Source organism: Cherax quadricarinatus, chromosome 28 (assembly GCF_038502225.1).
Source record: "Cherax quadricarinatus isolate ZL_2023a chromosome 28, ASM3850222v1, whole genome shotgun sequence".
NCBI lineage: Eukaryota > Metazoa > Arthropoda > Malacostraca > Decapoda > Parastacidae > Cherax > Cherax quadricarinatus.
The window spans coordinates 40,017,237-40,035,647 of record NC_091319.1 but is presented as its reverse complement, the minus strand read 5'-3'; the positions used below and the strand labels follow the sequence as shown (position 1 = coordinate 40,035,647).

The window sequence follows — 18,411 nt, the reverse complement described above, 5'->3', positions numbered from 1 at the left end:
GTGTATCCTGAGGGACGTATGTGTCTGTGTGTACCTTGAGGGACATATGTGTCTGTGTGTACCCTGAGGGACATATGTGCCTGTGTGTACCCTGAGGGACGTATGTGTCTGTGTGTACCCTGAGGGACGTATGTGTCTGTGTGTACCCTGAGGGACGTATGTGTCTGTGTGTACCCTGAGGGATATATGTGTCTGTATGTACCCTGAGGGACGTATGTGTCTGTGTGTACCCTGAGGGACGTATGTGTCTGTGTGTATCCTGAGGGACGTATGTGTCTGTGTGTACCCTGAAGGACGTATGTGTCTGTGTGTACCCTGAGGGACGTATGTGTCTGTGTGTAACCTGAGTGACATACGTGTCTGTGTGTACCCTGAGGGACGTATGTGTCTGTGTGTACCCTGAGGGACGTATGTGTCTGTGTGTACCCTGAGGGACGTAAGTGTCTGTGTGAACCCTGAGGGACATATGTGTCTGTGTGTACCCTGAGGGACGTATGTGTCTGTGTGTACCCTGAGGGATGTATGTGTCTGTGTGTACCCTGAGAGACATATAAGAACATAAGAAAGGAGGAACACTGCAGCAGGCCTGTTGGCCCATACTAGGCAGGTCCTTTACAATTCATCCCACTAACAAAACATTTGCCCAACCCAATTTTCAATGCTACCCAAGAAATAAGCTCTGATGTGAAAGTCCCACTCAAATCCATCCCCTCCCACTCATGTACTTATCCAACCTAAATTTGAAACTACCCAAAGTCCCAGCCTCAATAACCCAACTAGGTAGACTGTTCCACTCATCAACTACCCTATTTCCAAACCAATACTTTCCTATGTCCTTTCTAAATCTAAACTTATCCAATTTAAATCCATTACTGCGGGTTCTCTCTTGGAGAGATATCCTCAAGACCTTGTTAATATCCCCTTTATTAATACCTATCTTCCACTTATACACTTCGATCAGGTCTCCCCTCATTCTTCGTCTAACAAGTGAATGTAACTTAAGAGTCTTCAATCTTTCTTCATAAGGAAGATTTCTAATGCTATGTATTAATTTAGTCATCCTACGCTGAATGTTTTCTAACGAATTTATGTCCATTCTGTAATATGGAGACCAGAACTGAGCTGCATAATCTAGGTGAGGCCTTACTAATGATGTATAAAGCTGCAGTATGACCTTTGGACTTCTGTTGCTTACACTTCTTGATATAAATCCCAGTAATCTATTTGCCTTATTATGTACGCTTAGGCATTGCTGTCTTGGTTTAAGGTTGCTGCTCACCATAACCCCCAAGTCCTTTTTGCAATCTGTATGGCTAAGTTCTACATCATTTAACTTATAAGTACTAGGGTTATGGGCACTCCCAAGCTTCAGAACCTTGCATTTATCTACATTGAACTGCATCTGCCACTTTTCCGACCAAGAATAGAGCCTGTCCAAATCCTCCTGAAGTTCCATAACATCTACGTTTGAATCAATTATGCTACCTATCTTTGTGTCATCGGCGAATTTGCTCATATCACTAGTAATTCCCTCATCAAGATCATTGATATATATTATAAACAACAACGGGCCCAAGACTGATCCCTGTGGAACGGCACTTGTTACAGATCCCCACTCGGATTTAACCCCATTTATGGACACTCTCTGCTTCCTGTCAGTGAGCCATGACTCGATCCACGAGAGCACTTTTCCCCCAATGCCATGAGCTGCCACTTTCTTTAACAGTCTATGGTGCGGAACTCTATCAAAAGCCTTACTAAAATCTAAGTAAATAATATCAAATTCTTTATCGTGGTCAACAGCCTCAAAAGCTATACTGAAGAAAGTTAATAAATTAGTTAGACAAGACCGGCCTCTTGTGAATCCATGCTGAGTATCATTAATCAAGCTATGCTTATCGAGATGGCTTCTTATAATCTCAGCTATAATTGACTCTAGTAATTTGCCTACAATTGAGGTCAGGCTTATTGGGCGGTAATTTGACGGTAACGACTTGTCCCCTGTTTTAAAAATAGGAATTACATTAGCCATCTTCCACGTATCAGACACTACACCTGTTTGAAGAGATAAATTAAAAATATTAGTTAATGGTTCACAGAGTTCCATTTTGCATTCCTTAAGAACCCTTGAAAAAACCTCATCAGGACCCGGCGACTTATTTTGCTTCAGTCTGTCTATCTGCTTCACAACCATTTCACTAGTGACTGTGATGTTACATAATTTATCTTCTTCTAGCCCACTATAAAAATTAATTACTGGAATATTGTTAGTGTCTTCCTGTGTAAAAACTGAGAGAAAATAATTATTAAAAATCGAGCACATTTCATTCTCTTTGTCAGTAAGGTGCCCATAGTTATTTTTAAGGGGACCTATCTTATCTCTAACGTTTGTTCTATAGACCTGGAAAAAACTTTTTGGGTTAGTTTTAGAATCCCTAGCAACTTTAATTTCATAGTCCCTTTTAGCTTTTCTTATCCCCTTTTTAATGTCCCTCTTAATGTCAATATACTGATTCATAAGATGACCCTCACCTCTTTTGATACGCCTATAAATTCCTTTCTTATGCCCTAGTAGATATTTGAGCCTATTATTCATCCATTTTGGGTCATTTCTATTTGATCTAATTTCTTTATATGGGATAAACGTTCTTTGAGCAGCATGTATAGTGTTCAGAAAACTGTCATATTGATAGCTCACTTCGTTACCCCAGTCAACAGATGATAAGTGTTCTCTAAGCCCATTGTAATCTGCTAAGCGAAAATCTGGGACTGTTACTGAGTTATCGCTACTATCGTACTTCCATTCAATGCTAAATGTAATTGATTTGTGGTCGCTAGCACCCAGTTCCTCTGAAATTTCTAAATTATTAACAAGGGATTCATTGTTTGCCATAACTAAGCCAAGCAGGTTATTTCCCCTTGTAGGTTCTGTCACAAACTGCTTCAAAAAACAATCCTGAACTACTTCTAAGAAGTCGTATGATTCTAAATTCCCAGTCAAGAAATTCCAATCAATATGACTAAAGTTAAAGTCTCCTAGAATTACTACATTATCGTGCCTTGTGGCCTTAACAATTTCCTCCCATAGTAGTCTCCCTTGGTCCCTATCTAAGTTTGGGGGACGGTATATCACTCCTAAAATCAGTTTTTCATGCCCCTCTGAAAATTCTATCCAAACAGACTCTGTATGTGTTACTTCAGACTTAATACCCGTTTTTATGCAACAGTTCAAGCGATCTCGAACATACAATGCCACCCCACCCCCCTTCCCGATACTTCTATCTACTTGGAACAGTTTAAAACCCTGAATATGACATTCCGCAGGCATGTCCCGACTTTTTGAATTAAACCACATCTCAGTTAAGGCAAATACATCAATGTTACCTGCACTAGCAACTAATCTCAACTCGTCCATCTTATTCCTAGCACTACGGCAATTAGCATAATAAACATTGAAAGACTCTCCTTTCTCTTTACCCTTCCTGCTCATTTCTGTTTTTCTACTAAACCTATTACTGTCCTTATCACCCAAAGTCCCTGGCTTTTCAATATCTACCCCGTTCTGCTTATTACTAGTTCCCCTAGAACTCGTAATATTACTACACTGGGACTTCACTGTTTTCCTGCCAAAACCCATACCACTAACTATTCCTAGTTTAAAGTCCTAACTGCTCCCTCCACTGCAGTTGCCAGTGCTACCACCCCAGACCTAGATAAGTGAACCCCATCCCTGGCATACATGTCATTTCTGCCATAGAAGAGGTCCCAGTTGTCAACGAATGTTACCGCATTTTCCTTGCAGTATTTGTCCAGCCAGCAATTGACACCAATTGCCCTGGACAACCATTCATTTCCAACTCTCCTTGGCAAAATACCACATATGACAGGGTTCCCACCCTTACTCCTAATTATTTCTATTGCTGACCTATACCTGCTAATCAGGTCTTCACTCCTACGTCTGCCAACATCGTTGCCTCCAGCACTGAGACAGATAATAGGATTGCTCCCATTACCTCTCATGATGTCATCCAGACGGCTAACAATATCCTCCATCCCAGCCCCAGGAAAGCAAACTCTCTGTCTCCTACTCCTGTCCTTCAAGCAGAACGCCCTATCCATATACCTAACTTGGCTATCCCCAACAACAACAATATTCTTACCTTCCTTGGTGTCGTTCGTCGTGATGTTCCCAGTAGTCGACTCACATTCGTCGGGTAGCACTGAGAATGTATTAGATGTTTCCACAACAGTTTCCACGGCAGTCTCTTTCTTCTTCATCGTTTCTACCTTTCCATTCGTCTTCTTGATCGTCAACTTCGTTCCCTGCTGTCCAGCCACTGACCAGTTTCCCTTCTTGACCTGAGGACTCAAAACAGGAGGACTACTACGAATCTTCTTGTTTTCCTCGGTCAGTCGCCGAATCTCCAACTTCGCCATCCTCAATTCTTCCTTAAGCTGTTGGTAAAGTTGCTCGATGGAGGGCATTTTGCTTCAATTCGTGTCTGTGTGTACCCTGAGGGACGTAAGTGTCTGTGTGTACCCTGAGGGACGTATGTGTCTGTGTGTACCCTGAGGGAAGTATATGACTGTGTGTATCCTGTGAGACGTATGTGTCTGTGTGTACCCTGAGGGACGTATGTGTCTGTGTGCACCCTGAGGGACGTATGTGTCTGTGTGTACCCTGAGGGACGTATGTGTCTGTGTGGACCCTTAGGGACGCATGTGTCTTTGTGTACCCTGAGGGATGTATGTGTCTGTGTGTACCCTGAGGGACGTATGTGTCTGTGTGTACCCTGAAGGACGTATGTGTCTGTGTGTACCCTGAGGGACGTATGTGTCTGTGTGTACCCTGAGGGACGTATGTGTCTGTGTGTACCCTGAGGGACGTATGTGTCTTTGTGTACCCTGAGGGACATATGTGCCTGTGTGTACCCTGAGGGACGTATGTGCCTGTGTGTACCCTGAGGGACGTATGTGTCTGTGTGTACCATGAGGAACGTATGTGTCTGTGTGAACCCTGAGGGAAGTATGTGTCTGTGTGTACCCTGAGGGACATATGTGTCTGTGAGTACCCTGAGGGACGTATGTGCCTGTGTGTACCCTGAGGGACGTATGTGTCTGTGTGTACCCTGAGGGACGTATGTGTCTGTGTGTACCCTGAGGGACGTATGTGTCTGTGTGTACCCTGAGGGACGTATGTGTCTGTGTGTACCCTGAGGGACGTATGTGTCTGTATGCACGCTGAGGGACGTATGTGTCTGTGTGTACCCTGAGGGGCGTAAGTGTCTGTGAGTACCCTGAGGGACATATGTGTCTGTGTGTACCCTGAGGGACGTAAGTGTCTGTGTGTACCCAGAGGGACGTATGTGTCTGTGTATACCCTGAGGGACGTATGTGTCTGTGTGTACCCTGAGGGACGTATGTGTCTTGTGTGCACCCTGAGGGACGTATGTGTCTTGTGTGCACCCTGAGGGACGTATGTGTCTGTGTGTACCCTGAAAGACGTATGTCTCCGTGTGTATCCTGAGAGACGTATGTGTCTGTGTGTACCCTGAGGGACGTATGTGTCTGTGTGTACCCTGAGGGACGTATGTGTCTGTGTGTACCCTGAGGGACGTAAGTGTCTGTGTGTACCCTGAGGGACGTATGTGTCTGTGTGTACCCTGAGGGACGTAAGTGTCTGTGTGTACCCTGAGGGACGTATGTGTCTGTGTGCACCCTGAGGGACGTATGTGTCTGTGTGTACACTGAGGGTCGTATGTGTCCGTGTGTACCCTGACGGACATATGTGTCTGTGTGTACCCTGAGGGACGTGTGTGTCTGTGTGTACCCTGAGGGACATATGTGTCTGTGTGTACCCTGAGGGACGTAAGTGTCTGTGAGTACCCTGAGGGACATATGTGTCTGTGTGTACCCTGAGGGACGTATGTGTCTGTGTGTACCCTGAGGGACGTAAGTGTCTGTGTGTACCCTGAGGGACGTATGTGTCTGTGTGTACCCTGAGAGATGTATGTGTCTGTTTGTACCCAGAGGGACGTATGTGTCTGTGTGTACCCTGAGGGACGTATGTGTCTGTGTGTACCCTGAGGGACGTAAGTGTCTGTGTGTACCCTGAGGGACGTATGTGTCTGTGTGCACCCTGAGGGACGTATGTGTCTGTGTGTACCCTGAGGGACGTATGTGTCTGTGTGTATCCTGAGAGACGTATGTGTCTGTGTGTACCCTGAGGGACGTATGTGTCTGTGTGTACCCTGAGGGACGTATGTGTCTGTGTGTACCCTGAGGGACGTAAGTGTCTGTGTGTACACTGACGGACGTATGTGTCTGTGTGTACCCTGAGGGACGTATGTGTCTGTGTGTACCCTGAGGGTCGTATGTGTCTGTGTGTACCCTGACGGACATATGTGTCTGTGTGTACCCTGAGGGACGTGTGTGTCTGTGTGTACCCTGAGGGATGTATGTGTCTGTGTGTACCCTGAGGGACGTCTGTGTCTGTGGGTACCCTGAAGGACGTACATGTCTGTGTGTACAATGAGGGACGTAAGTGTATGTGTGTACCCTGAGGGACGTATGTGTCTGCGTGTACCCAGAGGGACATATGTGCCTGTGTGTACCCTGAGGGACGTATGTGTCTGTGTGTACCCTGAGGGACATATGTGCCTGCGTGTACCCTGAGGGACGTATGTGTCTGAGTGTACCCTTAGGGACATATGTGTATGTGTGTACCCTGAGGGCCGTATGTGTCTGTGTGTACCCTGAGGGACATATGTGCCTGTGTGTATCCTGAGGGACGTATGTGTCTGTGTGTACCCTGAGGGACGTATGTGCCTCTGTGTACCCTGAGGGACGTATGTGTCAGTGTGTTCCCTGAGGGACGTATGTGTCTCTGTGTACCCTGAGGGACGTATATTTCTGTGTGTACCCCGAGGGACGTATGTGTCTGTGTGTACCCTGAGGGACGCATGTGTCTGTGTGTACCCTGAGGGACGTATGTGTCTGTGTGTACCCTGAGGGACGAATGTGTCTGTGTGTACCCTGAGGGACATATGTGAGTGTGTGTACCCTGAGGGACCTATGTGTCTGTGTGTACCCTGTGGGACGTATGTGTCTGTGTGTACCCTGAGGGACGAATGTGTCTGTGTGTAACCTGAGTGACATATGTGTCTGTGTGTACCCTGAGGGACGTATGTGTCTGTGTGTACCCTGAGGGACGTATGTGTCTGTGTGTACCCTGAGGGACGTATGTGTCCGTGTGAATCCTGAGAGACGTATGTGTCTGTGTGTTCCCTGAGGGACGTATGTGTCTGTGTGTACCCTGAGGGACGTATGTGTCTGTGTGTACCCTGAGGGACGTAAGTGTCAGTGCGTACACTGAGGGACGTATGTGTCTGTGTGTACCCTGAGGGACGTATGTGTCTATGTGTACCCTGAGGGACGTATGTGTCTGTGTGTACCCTGAGGGACGTAAGTGTCTGTGTGTACCCTGAGGGACGTATGTGTCTGTGTGCACCCTGAGGGACGTATGTGTCTGTGTGTACCCTGAGGGTCGTATGTGTCTGTGTGTACCCTGACGGACATATGTGTCTGTGTGTACCCTGAGGGACGTGTGTGTCTGTGTGTACTCTGAGGGATGTATGTGTCTGTGTGTACCCTGAGGGACGTATGTGTCTGTGTGTACCCTGAGGGACGTATATGTCTGTGTGTACCAGGAGGGACGTAAGTGTCTGTGTGTACCCTGAGGGGCGAATATGTCTGTGTGTACCCTGAGGGACATATGTGCCTGTGTGTACCCTGAGGGACGTATGTGTCTGTATGTACCCTGAGAGACATATGTGCCTGCGTGTACCCTGAGGGACGTATGTTTCTGAGTGTACCCTTAGGGACATATGTGTCTGTGTGTACCCTGAGGGACGTATGTGTCTGTGTGTACCCTGAGGGACATATGTGCCTGTGTGTACCCTGAGGGACGTATGTGTCTGTGTGTACCCTGAGGGACGCATGTGTCTGTGGGTACCCTGAGGGACGTATGTTTCTGTGTGTACCCTGAGGGACGTATGTGTCTGTGTGTACCCTGAGGGATGTATGTGTCTGTGTGTACCCTGAGGGACGTATGTGTCTGTGTGTACCCTGAGGGACGTATGTGTCTGTGTGTACCCTGAGGGACGTATGTGCCTGTGTGTACCCTGAGGGACGTATGTGTCTGTGTGTACCCTGAGGGACGTATGTGTCTGTGTGTACCCTGAGGGACGTATGTGTCTGTGTGCACCCTGAGGGACGTATGTGTCTGTGTGTACCCTGAGGGACGTATGTGTCTGTGTGTACCCTGAGGGACGTATGTGTTTGTGTGTACCATGAGGGACGTATGTGTCTGTGTGTACCATGAGGGACATATGTGTCTGTGTGTACCCTGAGGGACGTACATGTCTGTGTGTACCATGAATGACGTAAGTGTCTGTGTGTACCCTGAGGGACGTATGTGTCTGTGTGTACCCTGAGGGACGTATGTGTCTGTGTGTACCCTGAGGGACGTATGTGTTTGTGTGTACCCTTAGGGACATATGTGTCTGTATGTAACCTGAGGAACGTATGTGTCTGTGTGTACGCTGAGGGACGTATGTGTCTGTGTGTACCCTGAGGGACGTATATGTCTGTGTGTACCAGGAGGGACGTAAGTGTCTGTGTGTACCCTGAGGGACGAATGTGTCTGTGTGTACCCTGAGGGACGAATGTGTATGCGTGTACCCTGAGGGACGTATGTGTCTGAGTGTACCCTTAGGGACATATGTGTCTGTGTATACCCTGAGGGACGTATGTGTCTGTGTGTACCCTGAGGGACGTATGTGTCTGTGTGTACCCTGAGGGACGTATGTGTCTGTGTGTACCCTGAGGGACGTATGTGTCTGCGTGTACCCTCAGGGACGTATGTGTCTGTGTGTACCCTGAGGGACGTATGTGTCTGTGTGTACCCTGAGGGACGTGTGTGTCTGTGTGTACCCTGAGGGATGTATGTGTCTGTGTGTACCCTGAGGGACGTATGTGTCTGTGTGTACCCTGAGGGACGTGTGTGTCTGTGTGTACCCTGACGGACATATGTGTCTGTGTGTACCCTGAGGGACGTATGTGTCTGTGTGTTCCCTGAGGGACGTATGTGTCTGTGTGTACTCTGTGGGACGTATGTGTCTGCGTGTACCCTGAGGGACGTATGTGTCTGTGTGTTCCCTGAGGGATGTATGTGTCTGCGTGTACCCTGAGGGTCGTATGTGTCTGTGTGTACCCTGAGGGAAATATGTGTCTGTGTGTACCCTGAGGGATGTATGTCTCTGAATGTATATATAATAGAGTTTACTTAGTAACTATTCGGAAGTATATTATACGTCTCTGGTGGTGGAGAGGTTTACTGTGCACCATTAACCTTAGTTGGTGAGCATTAAAACCCTTATTGACTCTTAGTCAATATTTGGCTTCCCTATAATTTCGTGTTATCGAGATGATATTGCAAACTATTTTTGATATTGCAAATTATTTTTCTGGGACATATTAATTAAGTGAATTTTTGGCTCATAGATATGAAACTCTGAGTCCAATGATTTTTTATTTTTCCAAATTTAAACGTTTATGTAATGAGTTCCGTTTTGGTATTATTGTTACCACTTTCTTAGAAGTTAAGAAAAATTTAAATTTTTAGGGAAAATGTAATTTGCATTTTAGATAAATATTTTTAATTGAAGAAGAAAGGAATTTCGTTTTCTTCGTTTGTCTTTCAAATGTTTGGATAAATTTGAGTTTAGTTCATGTATTTGTTTTATAGGCCTTACAGATTTTTCAGATCCTAGGCGCTGTGCGTATTGCGCCTAATGGATAACATGACCCTGTGCATGAGTGCCTACCTTGCCAAGCATAAGATAGAGGTTGAGAGCCTCGATGGCAGACCAGGTGAAGGTAGCGAGGAAGAGGTAGTGAAGAAGAGCAGCGACCAACGTACACACCCAGGGGTACGTTGTGGCGTCCAGCCCTGACAAGAGCACCACCTCAGCCACCCCCAGGCACACGCACAGGTGAAGGTGAATCTTGTTCATTCTCTGTCCCACGTGTTTCTGCCAGAGAAATAAGTGTTAGTTCATTAATTTAAGACATAAGTTTGCAACCAAACTATGAGCAAAGGTTATAGCAACGGTGGGTAAACTACGGTCCACGGGCCGTATGCGGCCCTCCAACATCAAGTCATATACTCACGTTATTTGGGAATAAAATGTTAGTAAATCTGAAGGAAAATGTTACCACGCAACTCCGAATAATATTTGTGTAGACTTTCTCAATAACGATAGTTAACTGGTCAAAAAACAGATCCCTTCTGACAGACTCAAATCCTTAGTCAGTGTTTAGGATCAGCAGAAGCAACTTGACTCCTAATTTTAACAAACTGCTAAATGATTGCAGTCAGATTCATCATTCTCACTGACATTGTTCTCTTACTTTCTAATTTACTTTGTTTCTCAAATAAATGTATTTCACGTGAAGTTTCTACTTTAAAAAATTAATTGTTCTTTTTTTCTTCAAAAACCTTTTATTTTGGCTATTTTAAACATTAATTGTTTTACTTAATATGCTACACGGCCCTTTAATATTGTGAATTTCTGAATGTGGCTCCTGCACTGAAAAGTTTGCTTCCCCTTCCTGGGTTATAGGAACTCTTTCTGACGATACTGGAGGACAGGAGGGTTTGGAGGACGTGATAACGACGTTTTAAATATTAAGAGGAATTGGTAAGAGGGACAGGACAGAATCTTTCATAGATGGGACGCAGCAACAAAGGGTCACAATTGTAAGCTGAAAACTCCGATGAGTCACAGGGATGTTAGGAAGTATTTCTTCAGTGGCAGAGTTGCATGTGTGTGAAACAATCTAGCGAGTGATATAGTGGAGGCTGGATCCATATATAGCTTTAAGAGCAGGTATGACAAGACTCTTGGAGCAGGAAGAGAGTGGACCTATTAGTGACCAGTGAAGATGTGGGGCCAAGAGCTAGTTCCCTAGTACTATTTATACTAGATAGACCCCTGCAAGTACAAACAGATGAGTACACACACTCACATACACACACACAAACACACACACACACACACACACACACACACACACACACACACACACACACACACACACACACACACACAAACACACACGAAGGATGGAACAAGAGTGAGAGAAAAAACTAGGAGAGCTTTCTGAAAAAATGGAGACAGAGCTTTCTCTGAAATTAGAAAAGAGGTTGGAGAAGGAGAAGAAGAATTGGGAGGCACAAGTCGAAACTGCAGTAGCCAGGATAAGGGTCCTAGAAGATGAGGTAAATAGGCTGAAGCAAGTTACAAGGGCATTGCCCAGAGAAGACACAACATATGAAGCTGAGAGGCCGAACAGGAAGGAAGGAGATATGAATTATGCTAAGGTCATATCAGCCTGCCAAGAAGGGCCAAGGAGTGAAAGGGGAGAGCAGCTGGGAGCAGATGGAGAGGGTGATAAGTCAAATGGAGAGGCACAACCATGCTACCAAGAGCCACTGGAAAAAACAAGGGAGAAAATGACCACGTACAGACAGGTACCAGAGTTACAGAGGGAGAAGCAATGGGAGGAGGAAAGGGCAAAATCAGTGTTTATCCATGGGCTTCAGGAGAGAGAGTAAAGGACACACAGTGAAAGACGGCAGGCAGAAAGAAAGGAGATTGAAAACATCATCACAGAAATAGGTGAAGAAAACATGGACGAGATTGTAAATTTTCAGAGAATAGGGGGGTACTTGAAGGGAAGAAAACGACCGATCACGCTGATTCTCAGGACAGAAACAATGCGGAACAGGATCCTCCAAGAGAAACCACGGTTGAAATACTCGGAAGAGTACAAGAGGGTGTTCCTAGACAGAGACAGAACACAAACAGAACGACAGTAGCTGAGAGAGAGGACAAAAAAGCGAAAGGAACTAGGAAAAGAGACAAGGATGGAACCAGCAGAGGTCAGTCGGAGCAGGACAGAACAGCAAGAGCAAGCACACACAGAACTATCCTCAGAACCCAACAACCTATCACACCATCCCAACACAAACTACAATCCATACTCACAGCTTCCACCCAACACCCAGCTATAGAATCCCACAGTATGCTACCAGATCTCCCACCCTCACAGGCTCCCCAAACCACAGTGTTGGGAAGGAAACTGAAGGTATGGTACACAAACACTGATGGAATAACAAATAAGTGGGAGGAGTGGCACGAAAGAGTCAATGAGGCATCACCGGACATCATAGCACTCACAGAAACCAAGCTTACAGGTATGATAACAGATATCATCTTTTCAATGGGATACCAGATCCTGAGGAAAGACAGAGGGAACAGGGGGATGGAGGAGTGGCACTGCTGATCAAAAACCGATGGAATTTTGATGAGCTGGAGAGAGGAGACAACGGAGAAACAAGCGATTACATAGTGGGAATTCTTCACTCTGGAGGTCCCAAGGTGGTAATTGCAGTGATGTATAACTCACAACAGAAGAGCAGGAGGCCAAAGCAAGAGTATGATGAGAGCAGTAGAGTGATGGTTGACACACTGGCTGCAGTGGCCAGAAGAGCTCATGCATGCAGGGCAAAGCTCCTGATCATGGATGACTTTAACCACAAGGAGATCGATTGGGAGAACTTTGAGCCACATGGGGGCCAAGATACATGGAAGGCTAAGATGATGGAGGCGGTACTGGAAAACTTCATGTACCAACACGTGAGGGACACTACAAGAGAGAGAGGAGAGGATGAACCAGCAAGACTGGACCTAGTATTCACCTTGAGTAGTGTAGATATTGAGGACATCACATATGAAAGACCCTTTGGGGCCAGCGATCATGTGATTTTAAGCTTCGAATACACAGTAGAGCTACAAGTAGACGGAGAAGCAGGAAGACCAGGACGAATGAAGCCAAACTACAAGAAAGGGGACTACACGGGAATAAGGAACTTCCTGAACGGGGTTCAATGAGACAGAGAACTGGCAGGGAAGCCAGTTAATGAGATGATGGAATATGTAGCAACAATGTGCAAGGAGGCAGAGGAGAGGTTTGTACCCAAGGGTAACAGGAATAATGAAAAAGCCAGGATGAGCCCATGGTTCACCCAAAGGTGCAGGGAGGCGAAAACCAAGTGTGCTAGGGAATGGAAGAAATATAGAAGGCAAAGGACCCAGGAGAATAAGGAGAGCAGTCGTAGAGCGAGAAATGAATATACACAGATAAGAAGGGAGGCCCAACGACAATATGAAAACGACATAGCAGCGAAAGCCAAATCTGACCCGAAGCTGTTATACAGCCACATCAGGAGGAAAACAACAGTCAAGGACCAGGTAATCAGGCTAAGGAAGGAAGGAGGAGAGTCAACAAGAAATGACCGTGAAGCATGTGAGAAACTCAACAAGAGATCCAAAGAAGTGTTCACAGAGGAGACAGAAGGGGCTCCAGAAAGACGGAGAGATGGGGCACACCACCAAGTGCTGGACACAGTACACACAACCGAGGAAGAAGTGAAGAGGCTTCTGAGTGAGCTAGATACCTCAAAGGCAATGGGGCCGGATAACATCTCTCCATGGGTCCTGAGAGAGGGAGCAGAGGCACTAAGTGTACCCCTAACAATAATATTCAATACATCTATCGAAACAGGGAGATTGCCTGAGGCATGAAAGACAGCAAATGTAGTCCCAATCTTTAAAAAAGGAGACAGACATGAAGCACCAAACTACAGACCAGTGTCACTGACATGTATAGTATGCAAAGTCATGGAGAAGATTATCAGAAGAGTGATGGAACACCTAGAAAGGAATGATCTCATCAACAGCAGCCAACATGGTTTCAGGGATGGGAAATCCTGTGTCACAAACCTACTGGAGTTCTATGACATGGTGACAGCAGTAAGACAAGAGAGAGAGGGGTGGGTGGATTGCATTTTCTTGGACTGCAAGAAGGCGTTTGACACAGTTCCACACAAGAGATTAGTGCAAAAACTGAAGGGTCAAGCAGGGATAATATGGAATGCACTTCAATGGATCAAGGAATACTTGTCAGGAAGACAGCAGCGAGTCATGGTACGTGGCGAGGTTTCAGAGTGGGCACCTGTGACCAGCGGGGTCCCACAAGGGTCAATCCGAGAACCTGTGCTGTTTCTGGTATTTGTGAACGACATGTCGGAAGGAATAGACTCCGAAGTGTCCCAGTTTGCAGATGACGTGAAGTTGATGAGAAGACCAGGCAGAACTACAAAGGGATCTGCACAGGCTGCAGACCTGGTCCAGCAATTGGCTTCTGGAGTTCAACCCCTCCAAGTGCAAAGTCATAAAGATTGGGGAAGGGCAAAGAAGACCGCAGAAGGAGTACAGTCTAGGGGGCCAGAGACTACAAACCTCGCTCAAGGAAAAAGATCTTCGGGTGAGTATAACATCTCCTGAAGTGCACATCAACCAAATAACTGCTGCAGTATATGGGCGCCTGGCAAACCTCAGAACAGCATTCCGACATCTTAATAAGGAATCGTTCAGGACCCTGTACACCGTGTATGTCTGGCTCATATTAGAGTATGCGGCACCAGTTTGGAACCACACCTAGCCAAGCATGTAAAAAAACTAGAGAAAGTGCAAAGGTTTGCAACAAGACTAGTCCCAGAGCTAAGAGGTATGTCCTACGAGGAGAGGTTAAGGGAAACCAACCTGACGACACTGGAGGAAAGGAGGGATAGGGGGGACATGATAACGACATACAAAATACTGAGAGGAATTGACAAGGTGGACAAAGACAGGATGTTCCAGAGATGGGACACAGCAACAAGGGGACACAGTTGGAAGTTGAAGACACAGATGAATCACAGGGATGTTAGGAAGTGTTTCTTCAGCCATAGAGTAGTCAGGAAGAGGAATAGTTTGGGAAGCGATGCAGTGGAGGCAGGATCCATACATAGCTTTAAGCAGAGGTATGATAAAGCTCACGATACAGGGAGAATGGCCTAGTAGCGACCAGTGAAGAGTCGGGGCCAGGAGGTTGGACTCGACCCCTGCAACCTCAACTAGGTAAGTACACACACGCATGCGCACACACACACACACACACACACACACACACACACACACACACACACACACACACACACACACACACACAATCACACTTGCAAAGTCAAGGAGAAGATTATCAGAAGGAGAGTGATGGAGCACCTAGAACGGAATTAACTTATAATCGACAACCAGCACGAATTCATGGAAAGAAAATCATGTGTCACAAAGCTACTGGAATTTTATGGCAAGATAACTCACTAAGACATGAGAGACAGGGGTGGGTAAACTGCATTTAGGAATCTGTGGAGACAAAGAACTTCGTCCATGGAAGCAAAGACAGGAATATATGAGAGTATAGCTATAGCAAAGCTCTTATATGGGTGTGAAACATGGGTGCTGAATGTTTCAGCAAGGAGAAGGCTGGAGGCAGTGATGTCCTGTCTGAAGGCAATGTGTGGTGTGAATATAAAGCAGAGAATTCGTAGTTTGGAAATTAGGAGGAGGTGCGGATTACCAAAACTATTATCCAGAGAGCTGAGGTGGGGTTGTTGAGGAGGTTCGGAGATGTAGAAAGGAAGGACCAAAATAGAATGACTTCGAGTGTGTAGGTAAGGGTCGGCCTAGGTTAGGTTGAATGGAGGGGGGTAAAGGAGGCTTTGTGCGTGAAGGGCTTGGACTTCCAGCAAGCATGCATGAGCGTGTGTGATAGCACCAAATGGAGGCAAATGGCTTTTAGGACTTTACGTGCTGTTAGAGTGTGAGCAAGGTAACATTTATAAAGGGATTCAGGGAAATTGGCAGGCCAGATTTGAGTCCTGGAAATGGGGAGTAGAGTGTCTGCACTCTGAAGGAGGGGTGTTAATGTTGCAATTTTATAACTGCAGTGTAAGCGCACCTCTGGCAAGACAGTGATGGAGTGATGATGAAAGTTTAACTTTTTCGGGACACCCTGCCTTGGTGGGAGACGGCCAATGTGTTAAAAATATATACATACATACTCACATATATATATATATAATATATATATATATATATATATATATATATATATATATATATATATATATATATATATGTATATATATATATATATATATATATATATATATATATATATATATATATATATATATATATATATATATATATATATATATATATATATATATGTATATATATATATATATATATATATATATATATATATATATATATATATATATATATATATATATATATATATATATATATATATATATATATATATATATATATATATATACAGTGGTCCCTCGTTTTTCGTAATTAATCCGTTCCTGGAGCCGTTACTATAAACGAAATTTACGATTTACGAATCAATTTTCCCCATAAGAAATAATGTAAATACAATTAATCCGTTCCTGACACCCAGAAGTATTAAAACAAAAAAATTTTTAACATGAAATATACATGTAGTACATAAACAGTACAATGGGAAATGATGAATGAAACATTAACAGCATAACACTTACCTTTATTGGAGATTCTTCTTAGTGTATGGGAGACTGGAGGAGGAGAGAGAGTGGATTGTTTATAGTTTGGAAGGGGAATCTTCTTCCATCAACACCTCAGGTACCATTTGCTTTTCTGAGGTTGCTTCTCTTCTCTGTTTCTTAATGCCACTAGGACCACCTTGAGAGTCACTGGAGTCCTGTCACTGGAGTCACTGTACATGTTGCCAATATGGCTTGCAACAACCTTGTTAGGGTTACGTTTCTCCATAAGGCTTTCCATCTTACCCCACATAGTAAAAATCTCTTTAATTTCTGAAGAAGGCACCTTCTTCCATCTCTCTTCCTCCTCCTCTGCAGCAAGATTCTGAGCTGCGATGTGTTGCTCTTCCTGCTGAAGCTCTTGCAGCTCCTCAGTGGTGAACTCTTCATTGTGGTCTTCCACCAATTCTTCCACATCCTCCAAACTCACATCCAACCCCATGGAGCTCCCCAGTGCCACAATTGATTTTACAACAGACATATGCTCATTAGGGTCAGTCCCAAATCCTTCAAAATCCCTCTTGTCGACACAATCTGGCCACAATTTTCTCCAGGCAGAGTTCAAAGTCCTGGTAGTCACTCCCTCCCAAGCCATACCTATAAGGGTTATGCAGTGGAGGATGCTGAAGTGTTCTCTCCAAAATTCCCTTAGGGTCAAGTGAGTGTCTGTGGTCACAGTCAAGCACCTGTGAAACATTGCTTTTGTGTAGAGTTTTTTAAAGTTTGCAATAACCTGCTGGTCCATGGGTTGGAGGAGAGGAGTGGTATTCGCGGGCAAGAACTTTACTGTGATGAACACAAACTCCTCGAAAATTAGGTCATCCAAGTTTGGAGGATGAGCAGGTGCATTGTCCATTACTAACAGGCACTTGAGATCCAATTTCTTTTCCAGGAGATACTCCTTCACACTAGGGCCAAACACTTCATTGAACCACTCGACGAAAATTTCCCTCGTGACCCATGCCTTACTATTAGATTTCCAAAACACAAACAATTTACTCTTCATAACATTATTTTTCCTGAACACTCTGGGATTTTCAGAATGGTACACTAGTAATGGCTTCACTTTGAAATCCCCACTAGCATTAGCACAGAACATTAGTGTCATACACAAATAACCCGCACATAAAAGAGAGAAGCTTACGACGACGTTTCGGTCCGACTTGGACCATTGACAAAGTCACACTAACAGAGGTGGAGCAGGACTGCTATATATAGGCAGGAAGAGGTGGCTTTGTCAATGGTCCAAGTCGGACAGAAACGTCGTCGTAAGCTTCTCTCTTTTATGTGCGGGTTATTTGTGTATCGTTCCAGTCACGGTATTGTGCCTTTTTGTTATTTATCATTAGTGTCAGCCTGTCTTTCATAGGCTTGTGTCCTGGCATTGCCTTTTCCTCTAGTGTAATGAAGGTCCTCTTTGGCATTTTCTTCCAAAAGAGGCCTGTTTCGTCACAAATGAACACTTGTTCAGGTTTCAGTCCTTCAGCCTCTATGTACTCCTGGAACTCATGCACATATTTTTCAGCCGCCTTGTGGTCCAAACTGGCAGCCTCACCATGCCTTACCACTAGTATGCTAGTACGGTTCTTAAATCTCTCAAACCAGCCTTTGCTGGCCTTAAATTCACTCACTTCACCACTATTTGCAGGCAATTTCTTTACCAAATCTTCATGCAACTCACTAGCCTTTTCACAAATAATCGAAGTCATAAGAGTATCTCCTGCTAATTGTTTCTCATTTATCCACACCAATAATAACTTCTCAACCTCTTCCAGTACTGGAGATCTCATTTTTGTCAGCATAGT

The 18,411-nt window shown here is 45.0% G+C and overlaps 1 protein-coding gene across 2 annotated transcripts in view; it reads right to left on the bottom strand.

Annotated features, from left to right (window-relative positions):
* The window catches only part of LOC128693117 (adhesion G protein-coupled receptor L3), a 305,787-nt gene that overhangs the window by 39,344 nt on the left and 248,032 nt on the right, over positions 1 to 18,411 (bottom strand). For both annotated transcript variants that reach the window (XM_070089532.1, XM_070089533.1), the window contains exon 21: positions 9,888 to 10,094. In XM_070089532.1, coding sequence (XP_069945633.1) covers positions 9,888 to 10,094 — 207 coding nt within the window. The remainder of the gene's footprint in view (positions 1 to 9,887; positions 10,095 to 18,411) is intronic.